Source organism: Epinephelus fuscoguttatus, linkage group LG11 (assembly GCF_011397635.1).
Source record: "Epinephelus fuscoguttatus linkage group LG11, E.fuscoguttatus.final_Chr_v1".
In the NCBI taxonomy this organism is placed as follows: Eukaryota; Metazoa; Chordata; class Actinopteri; order Perciformes; family Serranidae; genus Epinephelus; species Epinephelus fuscoguttatus.
Window position 1 is genome coordinate 19,292,278 of NC_064762.1, and position 18,738 is coordinate 19,311,015.

Genomic DNA, 18,738 nt, shown 5'->3' on the forward strand with positions numbered 1-18,738 from the left:
GCTTACAGTGAAAGCTTTAAAAAAGTAAAATAAATGTTTACCAATAAAGAGTAAACTTCATAAGTTATACTTTAATATACTTCTTAAGTAGGCTATAGTATTTACATAATGGAATAGTATAAAGTGACATTGTATGTTGTTTGTCATTTACATGCAGAATTTATGATGAGAAGCTACAGTAGCACTGAACTGGGCGCGGCGATGTGCTCTCGCGAGATTTCAGGCTGTCACATGATCACATTGGGACAAAACAGGAAGTCATGGGTAATGCAGACTGACAGAAGAGGAACAGATGCTTTAATCCCGGGTTTCAACCATGTCTCTGTACAGAAACAGTTCGTTTTTGGTTTTGTTAGCATTAAATATTTATGTCTTTGTGTCTAATGAAGGAGTTAACGTCACCGCTTCAGATTCAGCGGACACATTGAGCCCCGCTGCTGGGGCTGCTGCTGCTGTTGTGAACTCCCCCGTGTTTAAACCCGCTGTGAACTCCCTCTTCTCCATCAATCTGCTGTCCTTCCCAGAGGACCTGGAGATCAGCGACTACTGCAACGACCTGCTGCACATTTTTGGACAGCGGTATGTGACCTATGTGAACTGCCTGGTTCCTGCAGCCCGACCTGTTAAAGTCTGCCAGAACTGTTTCTCCACTTATGTCAGCCTCGGGGAGATCTACACCAACATCTCATCAGACAAGGTACGAGCCTGAATACACACTTTATGTGCTTCAGTTTGCAGTAACATTACACTGTGTGCCTGTAAACAGAGGACAGGCCCTGTGTGTGCGCAGTTATCTGACGAGTCACGAGTTTCATGATGTGACTGACTGCTGACACATTTGAGGAAACGAGAATTCATCTGCTTGACTTGCTTTCGATAGCAGGCTGGGAAACTCTTATTTAGGTTAGCTGATATATTTGTCACAGTGGAGTACAAACACCTGAGTGCCTGACAACTTGCCCCCCTGTGTCCTCAGATGGGTCCTGGTAATGTGAGCTGCAGGGACAGCCTCCTGCGCAGTGATCGGCTGATGCTGGTTTATCTGCTCTACAGCAACCTGGAGGACATCTGGTCCCAATCAGCCTGTGAAAGTAAGTCCTCCATACGAGTTTAAACTACATATCTGAATAATAGGGATTGTATGTGTGTAACTGGGTGTTTGTGCCTTTGTTTGAACTTCTGACTCACACATATGGGTGTGCATTTGACCACAGAGGTCAGAGTTCAGGGTCTTTGAAAGTATATATTAATATCTGGCAGTATACATGTGTGATAATAATCATATGTGTATAATAACAGTAGAAGTATGACTAATGACTAATGATGGCAGCAGCAGCAGCAGGAGGAGGCATCTGGCAGAACCACGGCAGCAGCACAACCACACACGTCACGCTATCCAGGCACCACTGCGATATGAGTTAACCTGAGAGACAGTGGAGCACAAAGGCTCCGGAGAAGAAGCCGAGTTAGCAAGATGCAGTAATAGGATATGAATGAGAGAGAGAGAGAAGGAGAGAAGGTGAGAAGGTGAGAAGGTGCCCAGTGTATTATAGGGGGTCCTCTGGCAGACTAGGCCTAAGTCAGCCTAAATAAGAGCTGGTACAGGACAAGCCTGAGCCAGCCCTAACTATAAGCTTTATCAAAGAGGAAAGTCTTAAGTCTAGTCTTAAATGTGGAGACGGTGTCTGCCTCCCGGACCGCAACAGGAAGATGATTCCACAGGAGAGGAGCCTGATAGCTAAAGGCTCTGGCTCCTGATCTACTTTTGGAGACTTTAGGGACCACGAGTAACCCTGTGTTCTCAGAGCACAGTGTTCTGGTGGGATAAAATGGCACTATGAGCTCTCTAAGATATGACGGAGCTTGACCATTTAGAGCTTTATAAGTTAACAGTAGGATTTTAAATTCAGTTCTGGATTTTACAGGGAGCCAGTGCAGAGAAGCTAAAACAGGAGAAATATGATCTTGTTTCTTAGTTCCTGTTAGTACACGTGCTGCTGCATTCTGAATTAGCTGGAGAGTTTTTAAGGACTTACTAGAGCTACCTGATAATATAGAGTTACAGTAATCCAGCCTTGAGGTAACAAAAGCATGGACCAATTTTTCTGCATCTTTTCGGGTCAGGATAGGCCTAATTTGACTAACAGACAGCTACTTGACAGAGACCACGACCACGACCAACGACAAGTATGACCAAATATGTTTAACTGTGTGAACTAATGAATAAGGATAAATCTGGACCCTGTGGCTGGACCAGTTGGGAACCACTGCCCTAGGCAAGCTTCCACCCACCACCCCTCACCCTAAAATGCATTATTTCTTTTATATTTATTGTATTTATTACAAACAAGAACAAAAGCTAATGAGAAATCAACATGAACTAACAACTTAGATAACAAACAGTAATAAAGAACACAACAAAATAATGCAGTATATACAAATTTTCCTCTTTTTCTTTTTTGTACTTTTTTTGTACCGCACCCCAGATAGCGTTTGCCTTTTTATTATCTCTTACTCTAATACCCTTTTTCACCAAATTTAGCATGTTTGCTGTTTTTAAAATTCGGGAAAAAACGTTAAAAATGGGCGATCAACTGCTTTCCCGTTGCCAGTAGATCAGAGCCGGCAGCAGAGGAGCATCCCTGTCTCCTTTTTTTCTTGTGGTGTGACACGTCTGACGGTAGAAAGCAGCATGGAGGCCAGTGAAAATGTTACAATGGTTACTGTACTACTTACTACTTTTTTCTATCTCTTACTCATTCAGCTTCCCCTTCAAACTCTGTGCCGAATAAATTCTTAACAATGTTCAAGAGCTGCATGGGCAGAGAGAGTTGGTATTTTGTTTTCCCGTCATTGCACTACGACGGCAAAGAGGCTAAAATTGACACATCCACCCTGTTGTGGTATTTCCATCACTGCCGATCGGAGCTGGAGTCGATAAATACCCGTGACCACTGCAGAGTCATTTGGCCTGAGAGTGAATGCTGATTGTAACCTTTCCCATTAAGTACAAAAGCCAGAGTTTGTTAGGTTTTTCCCAGTGGGAAAGGAGCTTTAGAGTGGGCAGTGGTCACACTGGATGTTACAGAGATCAAACATGTGACTCATTTTACTGGACAGACTCTTTGGCCATCATGATACCCAGTATGATGCGTAGCGGCATGTGACTTAGTGAGATGATTGCGTCAGATTTGGTACATCTTCACATTCTTTTCTGCCAGAGGAGAATGTAAGAGCATTATTTTCACATGCGCGAGTATTTGGTTTGTAATGATTATTTTTTATTATCGATTAATTAAATATTCATTTGCTCTTATTGAATCAATAGACCTAACTGATGGTTGTTTTTACTTCCTGTTGTGCAGAATGTCTCACTAAAGGATTCCAGAGCCTGACCAATGACACACTGTACTTCATGAGCACTCTCAACCAAACTCTCACCTGCTTTGAGAAGTATCAACAGGTAAACCAGGTGCTCCTGCGTCTGTCTGTTTGTCTGTCTGTCTGTTCTTAGTTTATGTTGAGACGTTAACAATGATGTCTGTTCTTCGCAGGGGAACCACACAGAACTGTGCAAAGACTGCAAGAACACATACAGAGGCCTGAATGAGCTGTACAGCCAGATAGAGAAGAATAAGACCATGTGCATCGACATAGAAGATGCGGTATGTATGTGAGGAGGAGAGGTTTGTAGGACTCCTGTTTAAGATGGGAAGAGAGAAAGCTGCGCCCCCTAGAGGAATCTGTAGATATTGAAGAACAGTTAAAAGGGTCTGCACCAACGTAAAGATAATGACAGAATGATGTGTCCTGTAAATATTTGTGTCATCTGTTAATATTTAATTTTAAAAAAGTCAGTGTTTTGTGTAGAGACAGGAAGTGTGGTTTTCTTTATGCCTTTTTTGAAATCATGAAATTAGATGATCTTTTCTACAGTGAAATCCAATCTTACCAATATCTCAGTGTTACCAGTTTCACATTAGAGGACGCTGATATGAAAAACTGAGCTTGGATCTTTGATGTGAGAATGTCAGGGTATCTGCAGATCATTAAAACATCTTAGAAGACATTGAAATCATAAATCTAAAAATAAGAACTTAAATGGTGTTAATATGCCTTAATTCAATCTTTCATTTGTCTTAAAAATGCCAAGATTTCTTTTCCACATTGCATTATAAAATCTCAAAAATCATTGGCAACATACACTCTCCGGCCACTTTATTAGGTACACCTTGCTAGTACCAGGTTAGACTCCCTTTTGCCTTCCAAACTGCCTTATTCTTGGTGGCATAGATTCAACAAGGTGCTGGAAACATTTCTCAGAGATTTTGGTCCATATTGACATGATGGCATCTCACAGTTGCAGATTTGTTGGCTGCACATCCATGATGTGAATCTCCTTTTATTTGAGTAACTATTGCCTTTCTATCTTGAACCAGTTTGGCTATTCTCCTCTGACATCTGGCATCAACAAGGCATTTTCACCCAGAGAACTGCTGCTCACTGGATATTTTCTCTTTGTCGGACCATCCTCTGTAAACCTTAGAGATGGTTGTGAGTGAAAATCCCAGTAGATCAGCAGTTTCTGAAATACTCAGACCAGCCTGTCTGGCACCAACAACCATGCCATGTTCAAAGTCACTTAAATCACCTTTCTTCCCCATTCTGATGCTCAGTTTGAACTTCAGCAGGTCGTCTTGACCATGTCTACATGCCTAAATGCATTGAGTTGCTGCCACGTGATTGGCTGATTAGCTATTTGTGTTAATGAGCAGTTGAACAGGTGTACCTAATAAAGTGGCTGGTAAATGTAGATTGTTTTATTTTCATGTTTTTTAAATTAACCAAATGCCTCTCACATTAATGTCACCACATTGGGGTAGTGGAACCAGCATGTTGTTTCATGCTTTTTTCTTTATGTTGGCTCATTTATTTCAAGTGACAATGAAAAAATCTCTGTCTTAAAGTCTTACTTGCCTTAAGCTGTAGGAAAACTGGATTGTGATCAGAAATGCAACAAAAAATGCAGAAAAACTGATTTACTCATTAAAAATGACTGAAAGCTGTTTTGCTGCAGGACTTTGCCCCTGTATCCTCTCCCAGCTTTGCCACTAACAACCCTGAATACAGTAAACATTTGAGCACAAATCTAACAGGGTCGAATTAATAGCGTCCTATATTTGCGCTCAGATGACGTTTTTGTTGCGTTTGGCTCTTTGCCTTCATTTCAGATGAACATGACTCGCAGACTGTGGAGTAAGAGCTTCAATTGTTCCTACCCCCGTGAGGAGACGGTGCCTGTCATCGCTGTGTCCAGCTTCATGCTCTTTCTGCCCATCATCTTCTACTTGAGCAGCTTCCTTCACTCCGAACAAAAGAAACGCAAGCTCATACACCGTGAGTAACCAGCTTAATTCGCCCATTGTCACACAGAGAGATTTTTTGACGGGGTTTTGAGGGGTTCGGGGTCTTTGTGGAGGGAGTGGGGGTGGACTGACTGTGATATTGGGGTTTGGCTAGTATGGAGGAAGGAGGGGTGTTCGAGGTTGTTGTTAAGCATGGCGGGGTTGCCTCCTGCAAACCTCTGGATCATGAACGAGGTTGGAGGATTTGTGTGTGTGTGTGTGTGTGTGTGTGTGCGTGTGTGCGTGTGTTGGTGGATGATGGTTGCCTTGAAGGATCAGAGGGCGTTTCCAACGCTGAGGAGGACGGGAACTTTTTTTGAGTGGTTAGCTGTTGAGTGTACGACAAATAGCTTGTGATTATCAAGGACACATTGAGCCTCATACAGGAACCACTTGAACGAACAAAACATTTTAGGAGGAACATCTAAGGATAAAACACTTACTTGACTTGAGAATTAAAATTAGAATCTAAAAGAATTTGGAGTTTTAATTAGCGTGTTGGACACAATGCTGTTAAGGTCCACACATAAAACTTTTTTAAAAAAAAAAATCACATTAATCGCGTGCTGCTATTTTGCTGCATGCCGCTACTTCAAGTTTAATTTACCACCTACAAGCTGAGCATACAGGTGTGAATCGCCACAGACCTGTGGGTGAAACTAAATCAATGAAGTACAGCATTTGCCAAATGGGCGGTTTGTATATTTCATATGTAGTGGATAAGTTGAAACTTTACAAATGTAATATATCAGCTGTTTGCAGAGATGTACGATGCCAACATTTTATTCTGGCGACTGGGCTGCAGTTGATGAGTGTTTATGATGGTTATACTAACAGGATTCCTATGCAGTATGGAAAGTATGGAATTAGAATTGAGTAATTTCCAGGTCTTGATAAGTATGCCCCAGTTTTTGTTTTCTAAAATATACAATCCAGAATTTCTAAAAACAAATTGATCATGCAAGCAGAGTGTTTTAGAGTGGCAAGAGTGTGGGCCAGAGCGAGCTTTAGGTTATCGAAAGCAAGGCAAGAAGTATGACGTGACTGAACGCACATTTCTACGCAGAGCTGCTTCTATGCGTGTACGTCACAGCCTGCAAAACAGCTCTGCCCGAGGTGCCTTATAACTGAACCAAAGGCAAACATCTGTGACCAAATTAGTTTGAAAGACAATGCGGCAATATCTTTGAATTGCACAGATACATAGCATCACTAAAAATATTAAGTTATGCAGTGATGTATTTATTGGAAAAGTAAGCAGACTATATTTTCTGCATAAGAAAAACATTACGGCTGCATTCACCATCATTTCCATAGACACAGTAAATAGAGAACTAGTAAAAACTTAAGCATTAAACTTTGGGCAGGCGATGGTCGTGGTTGGTGGCATGATGTTTTCCGTTCGTCCGTCTGTCTGTATGTCCCTTTCTTGTAAATGTGACATTTTAAGAACACCCAGAAGTGACTTTCTTCAAATTTGGTACAAACATTAACTTGGACTCAAGACTGGACTGATCAGTGGTGGTCAAAGGTTACTGTGACCTCCCATAATATTTTTGGTCATAACTCAAGAATTCATACATAATTATGGCAAAATTTCACACAAATTTCTAATTGGACTTTTATATCCAAAATTTCAAAGGTCAACTTCACCATGTCACCATATTTTAAGAACAGGAGGAGAGACATATGATCAGATATTAAATTGGTGACACTAATCTTAAGTGTCCACCTTGAAACTGTGCTGATTGTACAGATCTTCTGTGCTGCTGGGGGGCAAATGTGTGTTACGCATCCATGTTTTCACAGACATGGATGTAAACTGTAAGTGCAACTTGACTGGTTCATGGAGACATACAGCCGCAAAGTGTCACTTCTAGTTTCAACTCACTTTTGGTTCTTATTTATGATGGAGACAGAAATAAAGGGGGAGAACACATTATCATACATAGTCAGAATTTAACATGCATGTTAATGGTTGGATTTTAAACCCATTTATTTACACAATAAACATTTAGCTGTTTGTACTCAGATGTCAAATATTGTTTGAAAAATCTACTGAGAATGTGTAGGAACACTTTAATATGGGGATTCATGACAAGAAAGTGACAGTGGTCTTGTATGAGGCCCACTTATTTATCTGCGATCTCCCTTGGGATCATATCAGCTTCATTGTTTATCACGACCATCTTGGCTTGTCTCTGTAATATGCATTTGTACTTAAATTACTAGACAGCAAAGCAATTCAACCCTTCAAATGGTTCTTTTGCTTATTAATGTAACTTCTGTGTGTTCGCAGCCAAACGGGCGAAGTCATACGCCAGTCTGATGAACATTCAGGACAAGCTGAGCTGAAGAGGAGACGGATGATGACTTAAAACCGAGGACTGCACTTTTTGTTATCCAAACCTGGGAGAAGATTTCACTCCTCTCTGTCTTGTGATGGACTTTAAGGATCTAAACAAGTCAGAGCGAAATGCATTCATGTCCTTAAATTATTCCTCTCACAATGAAGTAAATGACATTGGACCACATTGAACAAAAACACACAGAATGTATATTTCAAAGGTTTTGTAGCAAAACAAACAAACGAACAAACAAATAGAAACTGCACACAGACTGTTTTTGAATCACCTCTTACTGCCATTATTTGAGATCAACTTTATTTTGGTGAATTGTCGTGACATTTTGGATCTATAATACGCGGTACGTGTGTTTTAATCAAAGTTTATCTAACTTTAAAAACTACTAATTAGATGGTTGTTGGTGTTGCTGCACAGATCCTGGACTGTCTTTCCTTTCAACTCGTTAACAATCCTCAGGTTGTTCAGCGCATCCTGCAGCCTGAGACACACAGCTGTCACTAGAAAGAGTGAGTGGCTTGAATGTGTGTGTGTGTGTGTGTGTGTGTGTGTAAGTGAGATAACGTGTGTGTGTGTGTGTGTGTGTGCTCTATTTATGGGTTGAGAAATGGGTTTTCTGTCTCTAATGTATGTCCAGACGAGAGCTGCAGAAAAGGAAGCACTTGATGTCCATTAGTGGTGACATGTATCTGCTGTAAGAAGAGGGGGTGCACATCAGTGGGGGTGGGGAGAGTAAAAACAGACATAACACACATAATGTAAGAGCACTCCAGAGTACCACACTGTGACGTTACCTGTTTTCCAGTCAGTGTGGGTTTTTTTTTTTTTTTTGTCATAAAGCTTTTAATGTGCTTCCCACTGATGTTTAACTTAATTTGTTAAGGGCTTTCTGACTGCTCATGATGCTGATATCTCCTTAATGCCTCCTTTATGAGTTACCAATGTTGAATTGATGAATTTGCCTATTTGAAATGCATTTCCTGTAAAGTAATTTAAACCTTCATTTTGAATGCATAAGCTCAAATAAATAGTTTGACATCAGAAACACCTGCAGATATATGTGCTGTGATTTAAACATGACTGGGTTTATGCTGATCATGATTTAGTTCAGGGGTGGAAAGTGAGAAAGTATATTTATTAAACGACCCTCACTTGAGTATTTCCATTTTATATTACTTTATACTTCTCCTTCACTACATTTCAGATGAACATTTGTATCCAAAATCTATGACAATCTCGAAAAATATGAAGCAGTGTTATCAAAATTCAGTTTAAATGACCCCCACAACCACCAGCTAAGACCTTAAACTGCTGGCTGCATGTTTATTTACCTGCAATAATAACAGTTTGATATTATATCTCCTATAAAACACAGACCGGTGGCAATAATGCATAATTAGTAGGGTAGAGCAGGGTCAGTTGGGACAGTGCCTTTGTAGCAAGTTAGAAAGCATCTTTAGTGCTGTCATCATCTCATACTCACCACACCCTATTCACTTCCAACCTCAAAGTGGAGACCTTCTGTATACTCCTCACATTTTTCCCCTGTTTTGGAATCTACAGAGTGTGTGTACATTTTGGCTCTTTCGTTATTTTACAGTTTTTAGCAATGCCACATACAAAATCACTTCATTGGAAAGCTGATTTTCTGTGCTATCAGTAGGTGCTGGTGCAAGCTGTCTGAATTTTTGTTTGTAGCTAGCACAGGACTCCAGAGTGTGTCTGCTCACTCTGGGATGGTTGGGCCAGTGTTGTTTATAGTTCCTACTTGTTAGATATTAAGATAAGTAGGCAAAAACAAGATGAAACCTTTTAAGATCCACTGTAAAGCCATTATTTATTGCATGAACTCCATATAGGCCTAGATTTTAACCCCAAAGCATATTTTGTGAATGTGCAGAGTCAGCCCATCGAAATACAGCTGCTTTGTCACTGATCTGGGTGTTAGAGGCATAGTCGGTATTGTTCACACATAATATAGTAATATAGTCCAAAAACAGTGTAGTATGTAATGGGTATCCTTAGCAGATAGCATTCTGCAAGAAAACAAGTTTTTTTAGTTGTCTCAAAAAAGTGCAATTTTCAGATAGGAGGTTTTGCTCTTAGGCCATCGAAATGCTCCTTTCGTAGTGTTATGAAACACATCAGCCATGTCATGTCATGGCTATGTCAGGTCAGGAGCTGGAAAGGCCCTGTAGGGCAGGTGGGTGGGAGTGGAAATGGATAGGTCCAATAAACCCTGGACTTTCAGCCAGGAGCCGGCTGTTTGCTTCCCATGAAAATGTTGAGTCAAACCATGATTTTTTTCTAAACCGAACCACAGGCTTTTGTTACACAAGGAAATAAGCTTGAATATGAAGTCTTTGACAGACGATGCAAGTTTATTTTGAAAAAGTCTCTATGCATCTAATGAGCAGGAACTGTACATGTCCTGTGAAAATTAAAGAGGCTTTATTGTCAATTCTGCAGTTATGTGACAGACAAACAGAGAATCAAAACAATTTTTTACTCTGAATTGACCCACGGAAAAGCATAAGTATAAATAAGGAAGTCAACGAGAACAGAAGAGGTAATACAAAAAAAAATGGATGTGTATTTTGAAAAGACAGAATGCATGTAACAAGCGTAAACTGACACGGTATCCTGGAACATCGACAACAGATGCAGGATACTGAGTGCTTAAAATGTGAACGTGAAAGTCCACAAAGTGGCAATAGTTTATTAGTTGGGATGAGAATGCTTTGCCAAAGCTTTTTAATCTTTTTTTTTTTTTTTTAACTCTGAAGTTGTTGCTCTTGACTTCTTTTTTCACATGCAGTAAACTCAATATCCTTCCTAAATCTATTATCTACGTGTAGCCTATGGTAACCACACTGAGCTGATAGGTGCCACTGAAATGAACGCAGAAGACAGCCACATTCAATATCTCAGGAATTTATTAAAATATAATAATTTTTACAAATGTTTTCTTTTTCTCAAAGAAATGCACAAAGAACTGAAATTGTAAACATAAAGGTGTTAAAAATATAGACTTTTTTTCTTTTATTTATTTATTTATTTTTTTTATCCCACGACAAGACGTCCCAACTGACCCTACCCACAGCTCCAAATGCCCCTGGTAGGCAGAATTTTTCAAAATACACTCCTTACAACCAAATAACTCGAGCCCCAACACAAATTAAGTGACACAAGAATATATTAGCATATTATACAATAAATTTAGGCTGAAAAATTAACAGCACTAAAAAACAGAAAATACAACATGAGCAATGTCACTTACCTCTCCCATGGAGTACAACAGCAAAAGGGGAGAGGTAAGGTGAGAGACAGCCCTTTATAGGTGGGGTACCCTCAAAGGTGAACGCAGGGGTACAGAGACTGAGTATCAAATATTTCACATGCTGACTCAGGAGGTGTAAGCATGTCAGGTAATAAAAACTGAAACTAATTTGGCGTAATTATAATGCTATTATTACAAATATATATTTCACTTTGTTACACATATTACTGCTGTATCATTGACTGACACATCTGTCCAGGTATCAAGTTATTTGTATTACAGTTCAAGTATTTTATGAGTAATGGCAGGTTATCTCATGTCAATACAAAATTGTCCCAACAGACCCCGCTCTCCCCTACTTCTGTCTAACAATACACTTGTAGGCAACTTTGAATGCAAACTTGTACTTATGCTGTTGTGTTGGTGCTTAGAGGGTGTCAACACTCCCTAACTGTGACTGCGGTTACATTATGTCTAATGAGCCCGTGTTGTATTGTGCTTAAATCTGTTTCTTCACACAGTAATGGCCCTTGTTCTCAGGTTACATGGCCCTGTGTTTCTTGCAACGAGGCTTTTCCTCCGTCATTAGCAGCTAATCTAGATGTGGGATAAAGATACTTGGCCGAATAATCGCAGCAACACATCCGTTAAACTCCTTTGGCTTTTTGGTCTTGTGGAGCGCAGCCACCGCTGGCCATCAGCAGGTCTAAGAGCATTACGGATATGCCGAGTCATATGATCCGGTTGCGGCCAGCACAGCGGCTGAGAGGCACGGGCTTTGGTCACTGCGCTCCCCGCACACTGAGGTGTGTTGAGCGGCTCGTGTGCGGCGGCGCGGCCCCGCAGCTCAAGAATGACAGCTTTGATTCCCGTTAAGCCCCGGTGCTTTTCTGAGGCACACCGGGGCTCTAATCGGCGCTGAAAGTCATGAAACACTCCCGGCAAAATGCACCAGAGCAGCCGCCACGTGAACCAGAGGACCGATGGGAAAGCTGTAGCTCCCTGTGATTTAGTGATTTGGTGCAATAAGTATTCACAGCAGTCTAAAAATACTCTATGACAATCTAAAGTCCTGCATTCAAACTGCACAAGCACTGACAGAGAACTGTAGGCTACTTGAGCCTCAAAAGTAGGAGTACTCCTGGAGAGTAGCTCCATTCAGTGTGCATTATTACTGCTATATTATTAGATTATAGATTTCTTTCATTTAGGCCTAAGCAGAGTTTTAATAGTGTATGGAGCTCATTTTAAAGTCCTCCTCCAGTCTTTGTATTTGCTTTGCTTCACTTGGTTGTTATATATGTGCAGCTAATAGGTGTAGATTTGAGGGTGATGTAGGGGATGTGCATTTGAAAAGGACTTTTGAGAAAATTAAATACATTTACATAAAGTGACGTTGAAAATGAACAGATTGGTGCAGAAAAAATCACTGGAATACAGGAAATTAAGTGTTTAAAGCTGAACATTTTCTGGCGGAGGACCCTGAAATTTCAAGCTTCATAAATGCTCTCCCTAGAGATAAAACAAAATCAACACCTTTGGTGCAGTTTGAGTTTGACACTGGAAGCCTTTTTCACTTCTATCTGCTGAAGAGGGAAAAGTGCTGGTTTGGACACCAATCATGGATCAATATGTAACATACAGTAGTGTAATGGAAATTTGAAAAAGCAAACTGAGGAACATGTTGTGCGGTGGCGTGAGGAAGTTACGACAGGCCCCAGTGCACACTATCATGCATGTATTGTCTTAGCACAAAAAGAGACTTGACATTAGACAACAACATGCATATGACCTAGCAATCAACGCTGCATATCTGACAATAGTATCACAGAAAGTAAGAAATTAATTTGTGGTGAAGAAGGAACTGAGCTGGAGGGCGAAGCTTTCTTTTAACTGGTCCATCTACATCCAAACCCTTACCTATATGGTGAGCTCTGAGTAGTGACCGAAAGAATGAGATCGCAGATACAGTAAGGAGCACAGACATCTGGAGGGATGCTGCTCCTTCGTGTTGAAAGGGGTCAGTTGAGGTGTTTTAGGCATCTGATCAGGATCCTCCTGGGCGCCTCCCATTAGAGGTGTTCTGGGCACGTTCAACTGTTAAGAGCGGGGCAGACCCAGAACACACTGGAGAGATTAAATATCTCATCTGGCCTGGGAACACCTCGGGTCCCCCAGGAGGAGCTGGAAAGTGTTGCTGGGAGAGGGATGTCAGGGGCAACTGCTCTGGCCTGCCTACTGTTGCTGCTTCCTCTGCAAGCTGCAATGCAACCTGCCTCCACCCCAGCTCCTCCTTTGCATTCTGTGTCTGACTTATCAATGACATTTCTGTTTGTCATTAATACTGCGCTGCTCTGTTCTGTTCCCAGGGAGTCTTTGCTGCTGCTCTCCAGGGCAGGGAGGTTTGCTCTCTCTGCTTCAGGCTTACCTCATTTGCACATGGAAGGGCAGAAAGATATGCTTTCTCTGCCTCAGGCTTTCCATGTAGGCACATGGAAGGGCAGAGAGGTGTGCTCTCCCTTCAGCTTTCTGCTTAAAGGCAGGTGAAAGAGGCTTTATATGTAGGCTCGAGAAAAGGCAGAGAGGCCCCAGAACAGAGCCATACCGCCAAATATAATACTGCAAATGGAAATAGTGGTCCTGGCTGAACCTGAATAAATGTATTTAGTTACTTTCAGTTACTTTCCTGTTGGGTAGTTTAATTTATAATAATGCATCTTTTTTTTTTTTAATAAACTGATGATCTTTAAAGCCACTACAAGGAACTTTTAACTGGATATGCAAATGTCTCTCGTTTCTGCTGATGTCTGTGCGTGACCTACAACAGCAAATGAGACCATCGGTGTGAAGATAAGCTATTTCTATATATATATCCATACCTTTAGGAAACTGTCTCCGGTCCGCACCAGGTCGCTTCCAGGACGAAGCGATTTATGGCACTCAGACGACACACTTCATCTTACCTAGCTGCTTACATTTAGTTACTCTTACTCCTTCTCGACCCAACGTCCGCGGGGAGTTAAAATAGCAGCAATCATCGAGTGAAAGTTCTGTGGAAACACTGGACCCACCAACAGTCAGCCACGACTCAGTCACACAGAGAAAATCCAATCCTCGGGAAGTCAGGAAATCCTTCAGGATAAACATTTTGTTCGCTAGCGATCTAACATTTACCAGCACAATCCTGGCTGGAGCCGGTTGGTCCACGGCGTTAGCTGTCCAGGGAGCCACACACAGAGGCCGAAGGTTGCGCAGATTCACCCCGCGCCAGCGGGGATGAGGAGAGCAGGGGCCGCGGGGTTGGAACACCTCATCCGGGCCGACGACAGGTACCAGCCAGGCGTCGACAGGGTCCAGCGAGTGCCGAGAAATAAAGAGGCGAGGCACCGCTCCATACTCAGTCCAAGAAGCCATGGAAGTGCTCGCCAAACAGGCCTTCAGACTTACCAGCCAACTGCTGCGTTTACCCTGGCGGCGGTGGCGCTTACGCTGGAGAGGTGGAGTTGGGGCGCGGCAGAGGTGAGCTGGGATCCCCAATAGGAGCAGGGGCAAAGTTTTCCCGTCTTGTTGTTTCATTCATCCCCAAAACAAACACATGCACGAGCCAGATAAGCGTCTTTACGACAATACGCGCTAGAGCTCATGGGAAATGTAGGCTTCATTCCGGCAAAACATTACCGCTTTTGTCCACAGGGTCCCCAAAATCAACTCAAAGTGAAAGTTCCTTGTAGGGGTTTTAATGTGTAAGATATTAATCTGTAAAGGTGTCAAACAAGCAATGGAATAAAAAGTAATTGCATTGCCTCTAATTCTCACATTTACACAGGAGCTTCAGTTGAGCAGTTTGGAGCTGTAAAGAGCCTAGTGACTAAGTTTGAGTCATATTGTGAATTTTGTTGTATGACATTTAATTGTTGGCCCCACATTGGTATGATATTTGAGTCTTAATACTGAGCTCTGTCTTGATCTTTGGCCCCTCATACTTCACCTTGAGAGACAGCTTTTGTTACAGGTCAGATTTTTTGTTAGCTGCAAGGAGACCATTTTTAATTTTAACTCACAAGTCAAGTGTGCACACTTTACTTTTCTATTATGTGCCTTTTTGTTTAGCCACAAAGTGTGCGTGTGTTTTCTTGGTCACAGTTTATGATACAATGCGATGATGGGGGCAGCTTGTTTACCTTCTCATGAACTGACTGCAGTGCAGCAAAAAATACAATCCAGCAGTAATCATGGCCTAATGCCACGTATAATTATTGTACACCTAATCCCCCCACAAAGAGCTTTGGTAAGAAAAATGACTGTGAGAATAATATTACTGTAAGTGTTACAGTTTATGTGGAAGAAATTAATATGATTTGGAAACCTGAGTCATATCCTGATCTCGACTGCTTGCTCCAGTTCTCTGCTGGATTAAAGTGGGAAAAAATGTGCTGAGGTTTGTGTTAAAAGTTCTTTAGAAAATAATAAATAAATAATGATCACTAGAACAGACAATTTATACATACACAAAATAAATGATTATGACAGTTATTGCATTTTAATTTACATTCAAAATGGTCAGAAATGAATCTGAAATTGCTTTACATAGCTTCATGCAAACAGTCAGTACCTTTAGTCAGAGGTGTGGACACCAGTCACATGACTTGAACTCGATTCAGACTCGAGTCACAAATTTAATGACTGTAGACTTGACAATATTAAAAAAACAAACAAACACACTTTCAACTAGACTTGAACTTTAATGACTCGTGACGTCACTTTGGTTTTAAAATATTTGGAAGCTTACGCCAAGCCTAAATATGAAAAAATATGTTATTTTTTTAAAAGATTTTTTTGGGGCGTTTTGCCTTTATTTGATAGGACAGTTAAGCGTGAAAGGGGGGGGAGAGAGAGGGAGCAACCAATCAATTAATTTCCTGAATCAACTAACATGAACATTATTTTTTCCCAGCAAGTGACTCTTGACACCCCCGATACACTTTGAACCAATCTGACAGCATCCACTGAAGTCACTGGAGAGAACCATGAAGACGTAACGTTAGGTTGCTGAGCACCAGCTGGAAAAGTGATACCAAAGAATAATTTCATTTGTGTACAAAACTATGCAATGCTCAACAAAAAACTAATTTCAGTATGCAAAAATGTGCTGGTCGAAAATTACTGATGGAAATGCAACAACTTCCCAAAAACTTGTTTCAACACGAAGACACATTTAAAAAGCATTCATGGTGTTTTTAAACTTAATGTATCATTATTATGTTGTTGTTTGTCAGTCTTGATTTGGAACTTGAGTGCAAAGACTTGAGACGTACTTGTGACTTTCAAAACAAGGACTTGGTCCCACCTCTGCTTTTAGTGCATTAGCAGTGCTCAGAGATGTAGCTATTTAACTTGTAGTTACTGTAATTTTGCTGTAAATGCACGGCTGTATTACATCTGTCCAAAACTAGATTCCAAAAGTTTCAATAGATAACTTTTAATTGATTCATTTCTAAAAAGAAAGTGGAAAAAAACCTCCTCAGAGTAAATGTTAGATGAAATCACTGCGAGGGATACCATGTGATCAATTATGTGACATTTTTTACCAAAATTAATGCTAATATACTTAATAATATTATTTATTTTATGAATACTGTGTTGTTAAAATAGCATTACATTTGGTGAATAGCACATTATGACTTGTTTAAGACTCAAAACTCAAAGTTTAGGACTCTGGACTTGTCAGTCTTGTTTTGGGACTTAAGTGCAAAGACTTGAGACTGACTTGTGACATGCCAAACAGTGACTTGGTCCCACCTCTGCCTTTAGTACATCAATGGTACTCAGGGAACCAACCTATATAACTGAAAATTTGTCTTAAATGAACGCTGTATTTTATCTAAAATACTTTTTTTGTTGATTGATTTCTATATTGAAAGCTGAGTTAACAAGCCGGCATCTAAAAACCTCCTCAGATAGAGCAGGTGTTGGATGAAATCACTGTGTGTGGTGCCAAACGATCAATTATGAGACATTTTCTTGCCAAAATAAAAACAAAAATGTCTCTTGAACACTCATTGACAGTAAAAATTGACATTATGATAAATCCAGACCTTCAGATTGTGCACCCATTCATCCCTTTCTCCTGAGTGCTCAGCTTAATGTGTGAACTCGTTAGATGACTTCTTTAAAGCTGAGGATTGAATAAGGCAGGAATGTTGGAGCATGACGGCTGAAGGTGAACTGAGGATTGTTGATGCTTTTTAAATGATGACACAAACCTTTCCTCCGTTAAGAGACTGCCAAGTGGCCTCCGCTGCACGGACCTTGAGATCATTTTATTTACCACAACAATTATGAAGGCAACATCAGAATAGATTTTTATTTTTTTCCTGTAAGAGCCTCTTTATCTCTCTGCATATCTGCATCTGTGTTTGTCCCTCACTCTCTCTTAATATTTAAAGGTTAAAACTGTGCAGATGAACATTTAGAGGCAACAGGGTTACATTGGGGGGGGGGGGGGGCGGGGCTGTTTGCAATAGATGCTCCAGCAGTTACCTTGAGACAAGGCCAGCACATTTCATATTTGATAGAAGAGGAGGATGCTCTTTATGTTGTTTCTGAATCTGGCCTTCCTTTTTTCATTTATTAAATCTAATTCTTGTTAAATGACTGTTATGTTCTTTGACAAGGTCATGGCCTCTTCTAGACTAAAGGCAGGGACGGTTTTTGCTATGGGCAATGTGGGCGAATGCCCAGGGCGCAATCTATGTGAGGGCGCAAAAAAACAAAACTTGCCAGTTTTCTAGACTAGCGCTCATTTCCACGTCAAGTTAGTGGAGTGGGCGCTGGGGCGCCCCTATTATCATGTTTCAACCAGCAGCAGAAAGGAAAGGCGAATCCTGGCGGTTGTGGGTTGAACGGGGGTCACAGACAGGAATATGGCGGAGGCTCATAGCTCTCTGCGGCGCAAGATAACGGCTTACCAGCGACAGAGAAGTCCGACTCCAGGTCCGAGGGATGGTTCCCCCAGGGCGTAAAACTAGCCAGGACCGCCTCTGACCAAATGCCTTTGAATTCTCTGCTGCCCTCTGCAGCCACCCTTGACTCCTCGGTGTTCTGAAGCTCGTCCCGTGTTATGAAGCAGCGAGCATCTCCTTCGTGGCAATATTAAGAAACTGTTAGTCAGGACTTAAGTTGTTATGCAACCCCCTCCCCACCACAAACACTCTAAGCTGTCAGTTAGTTGACTGGCTGAAGGTTAGGCTTAGATTATGCACCTCTCAACCCCTGAGCAATGAATATGATGCTTTGTTGCAGAAGGAGTAAACATATGCCCCTGGGGGTAGGAATTAGCAGACACACACACATGCACCCTCTCTCACAGAGCATATGCAGAGTGAATGGGGCTTATTATACACCTGCGAGTGGGGTCAAAGTCTGTCAATCCCTAGCTTATGGTATTATAATAGATTATAGAATCACTCTCTAATGGCAGTCATTCAGTTTGTAATCTCTGCAGCTTGATGCAAAAGCACTCAGCGTTCCAGCTAAGGGTCTGTTGAAAGTAAGGCCTTCTCCTCATTCATCCCTTACGCCCCCCCACCCCACCTCTCCCCTCTTTCACAAAGGTCTTATGACAAGTCAGCTGTTGGTGACATCACAGATGCTGGATCATATGTCAGAAACCTTTGCTGGCTGACTTACA

General features: G+C 41.3%; 1 protein-coding gene across 1 annotated transcript; it reads left to right on the forward strand.

Annotated features, from left to right (window-relative positions):
- The first annotated feature begins 252 nt into the window (after positions 1 to 252).
- ostm1 (osteoclastogenesis associated transmembrane protein 1) lies at positions 253 to 8,819 on the forward strand. Its single transcript, XM_049590570.1, has 6 exons — positions 253 to 697; positions 977 to 1,091; positions 3,366 to 3,463; positions 3,555 to 3,665; positions 5,232 to 5,397; positions 7,705 to 8,819. Exons 1-6 carry the CDS (start codon positions 317 to 319, stop codon positions 7,758 to 7,760), a joined length of 927 nt encoding a protein of 308 aa, XP_049446527.1. The 5' UTR covers positions 253 to 316; the 3' UTR covers positions 7,761 to 8,819.
- The last annotated feature ends 9,919 nt before the right edge of the window (positions 8,820 to 18,738 follow it).

Coding starts and splice junctions, on each gene's coding strand:
- ostm1 (XM_049590570.1), top strand. CDS start 317: ATGTCTCTGTACAGAAACAGTTCGTTTTTGGTTTTGTTAGCATTAAAT. Junction 698..976: donor CCAACATCTCATCAGACAAG/GTACGAGCCTGA, acceptor CTGTGTCCTCAG/ATGGGTCCTGGTAATGTGAG. Junction 3,666..5,231: donor GCATCGACATAGAAGATGCG/GTATGTATGTGA, acceptor CCTTCATTTCAG/ATGAACATGACTCGCAGACT.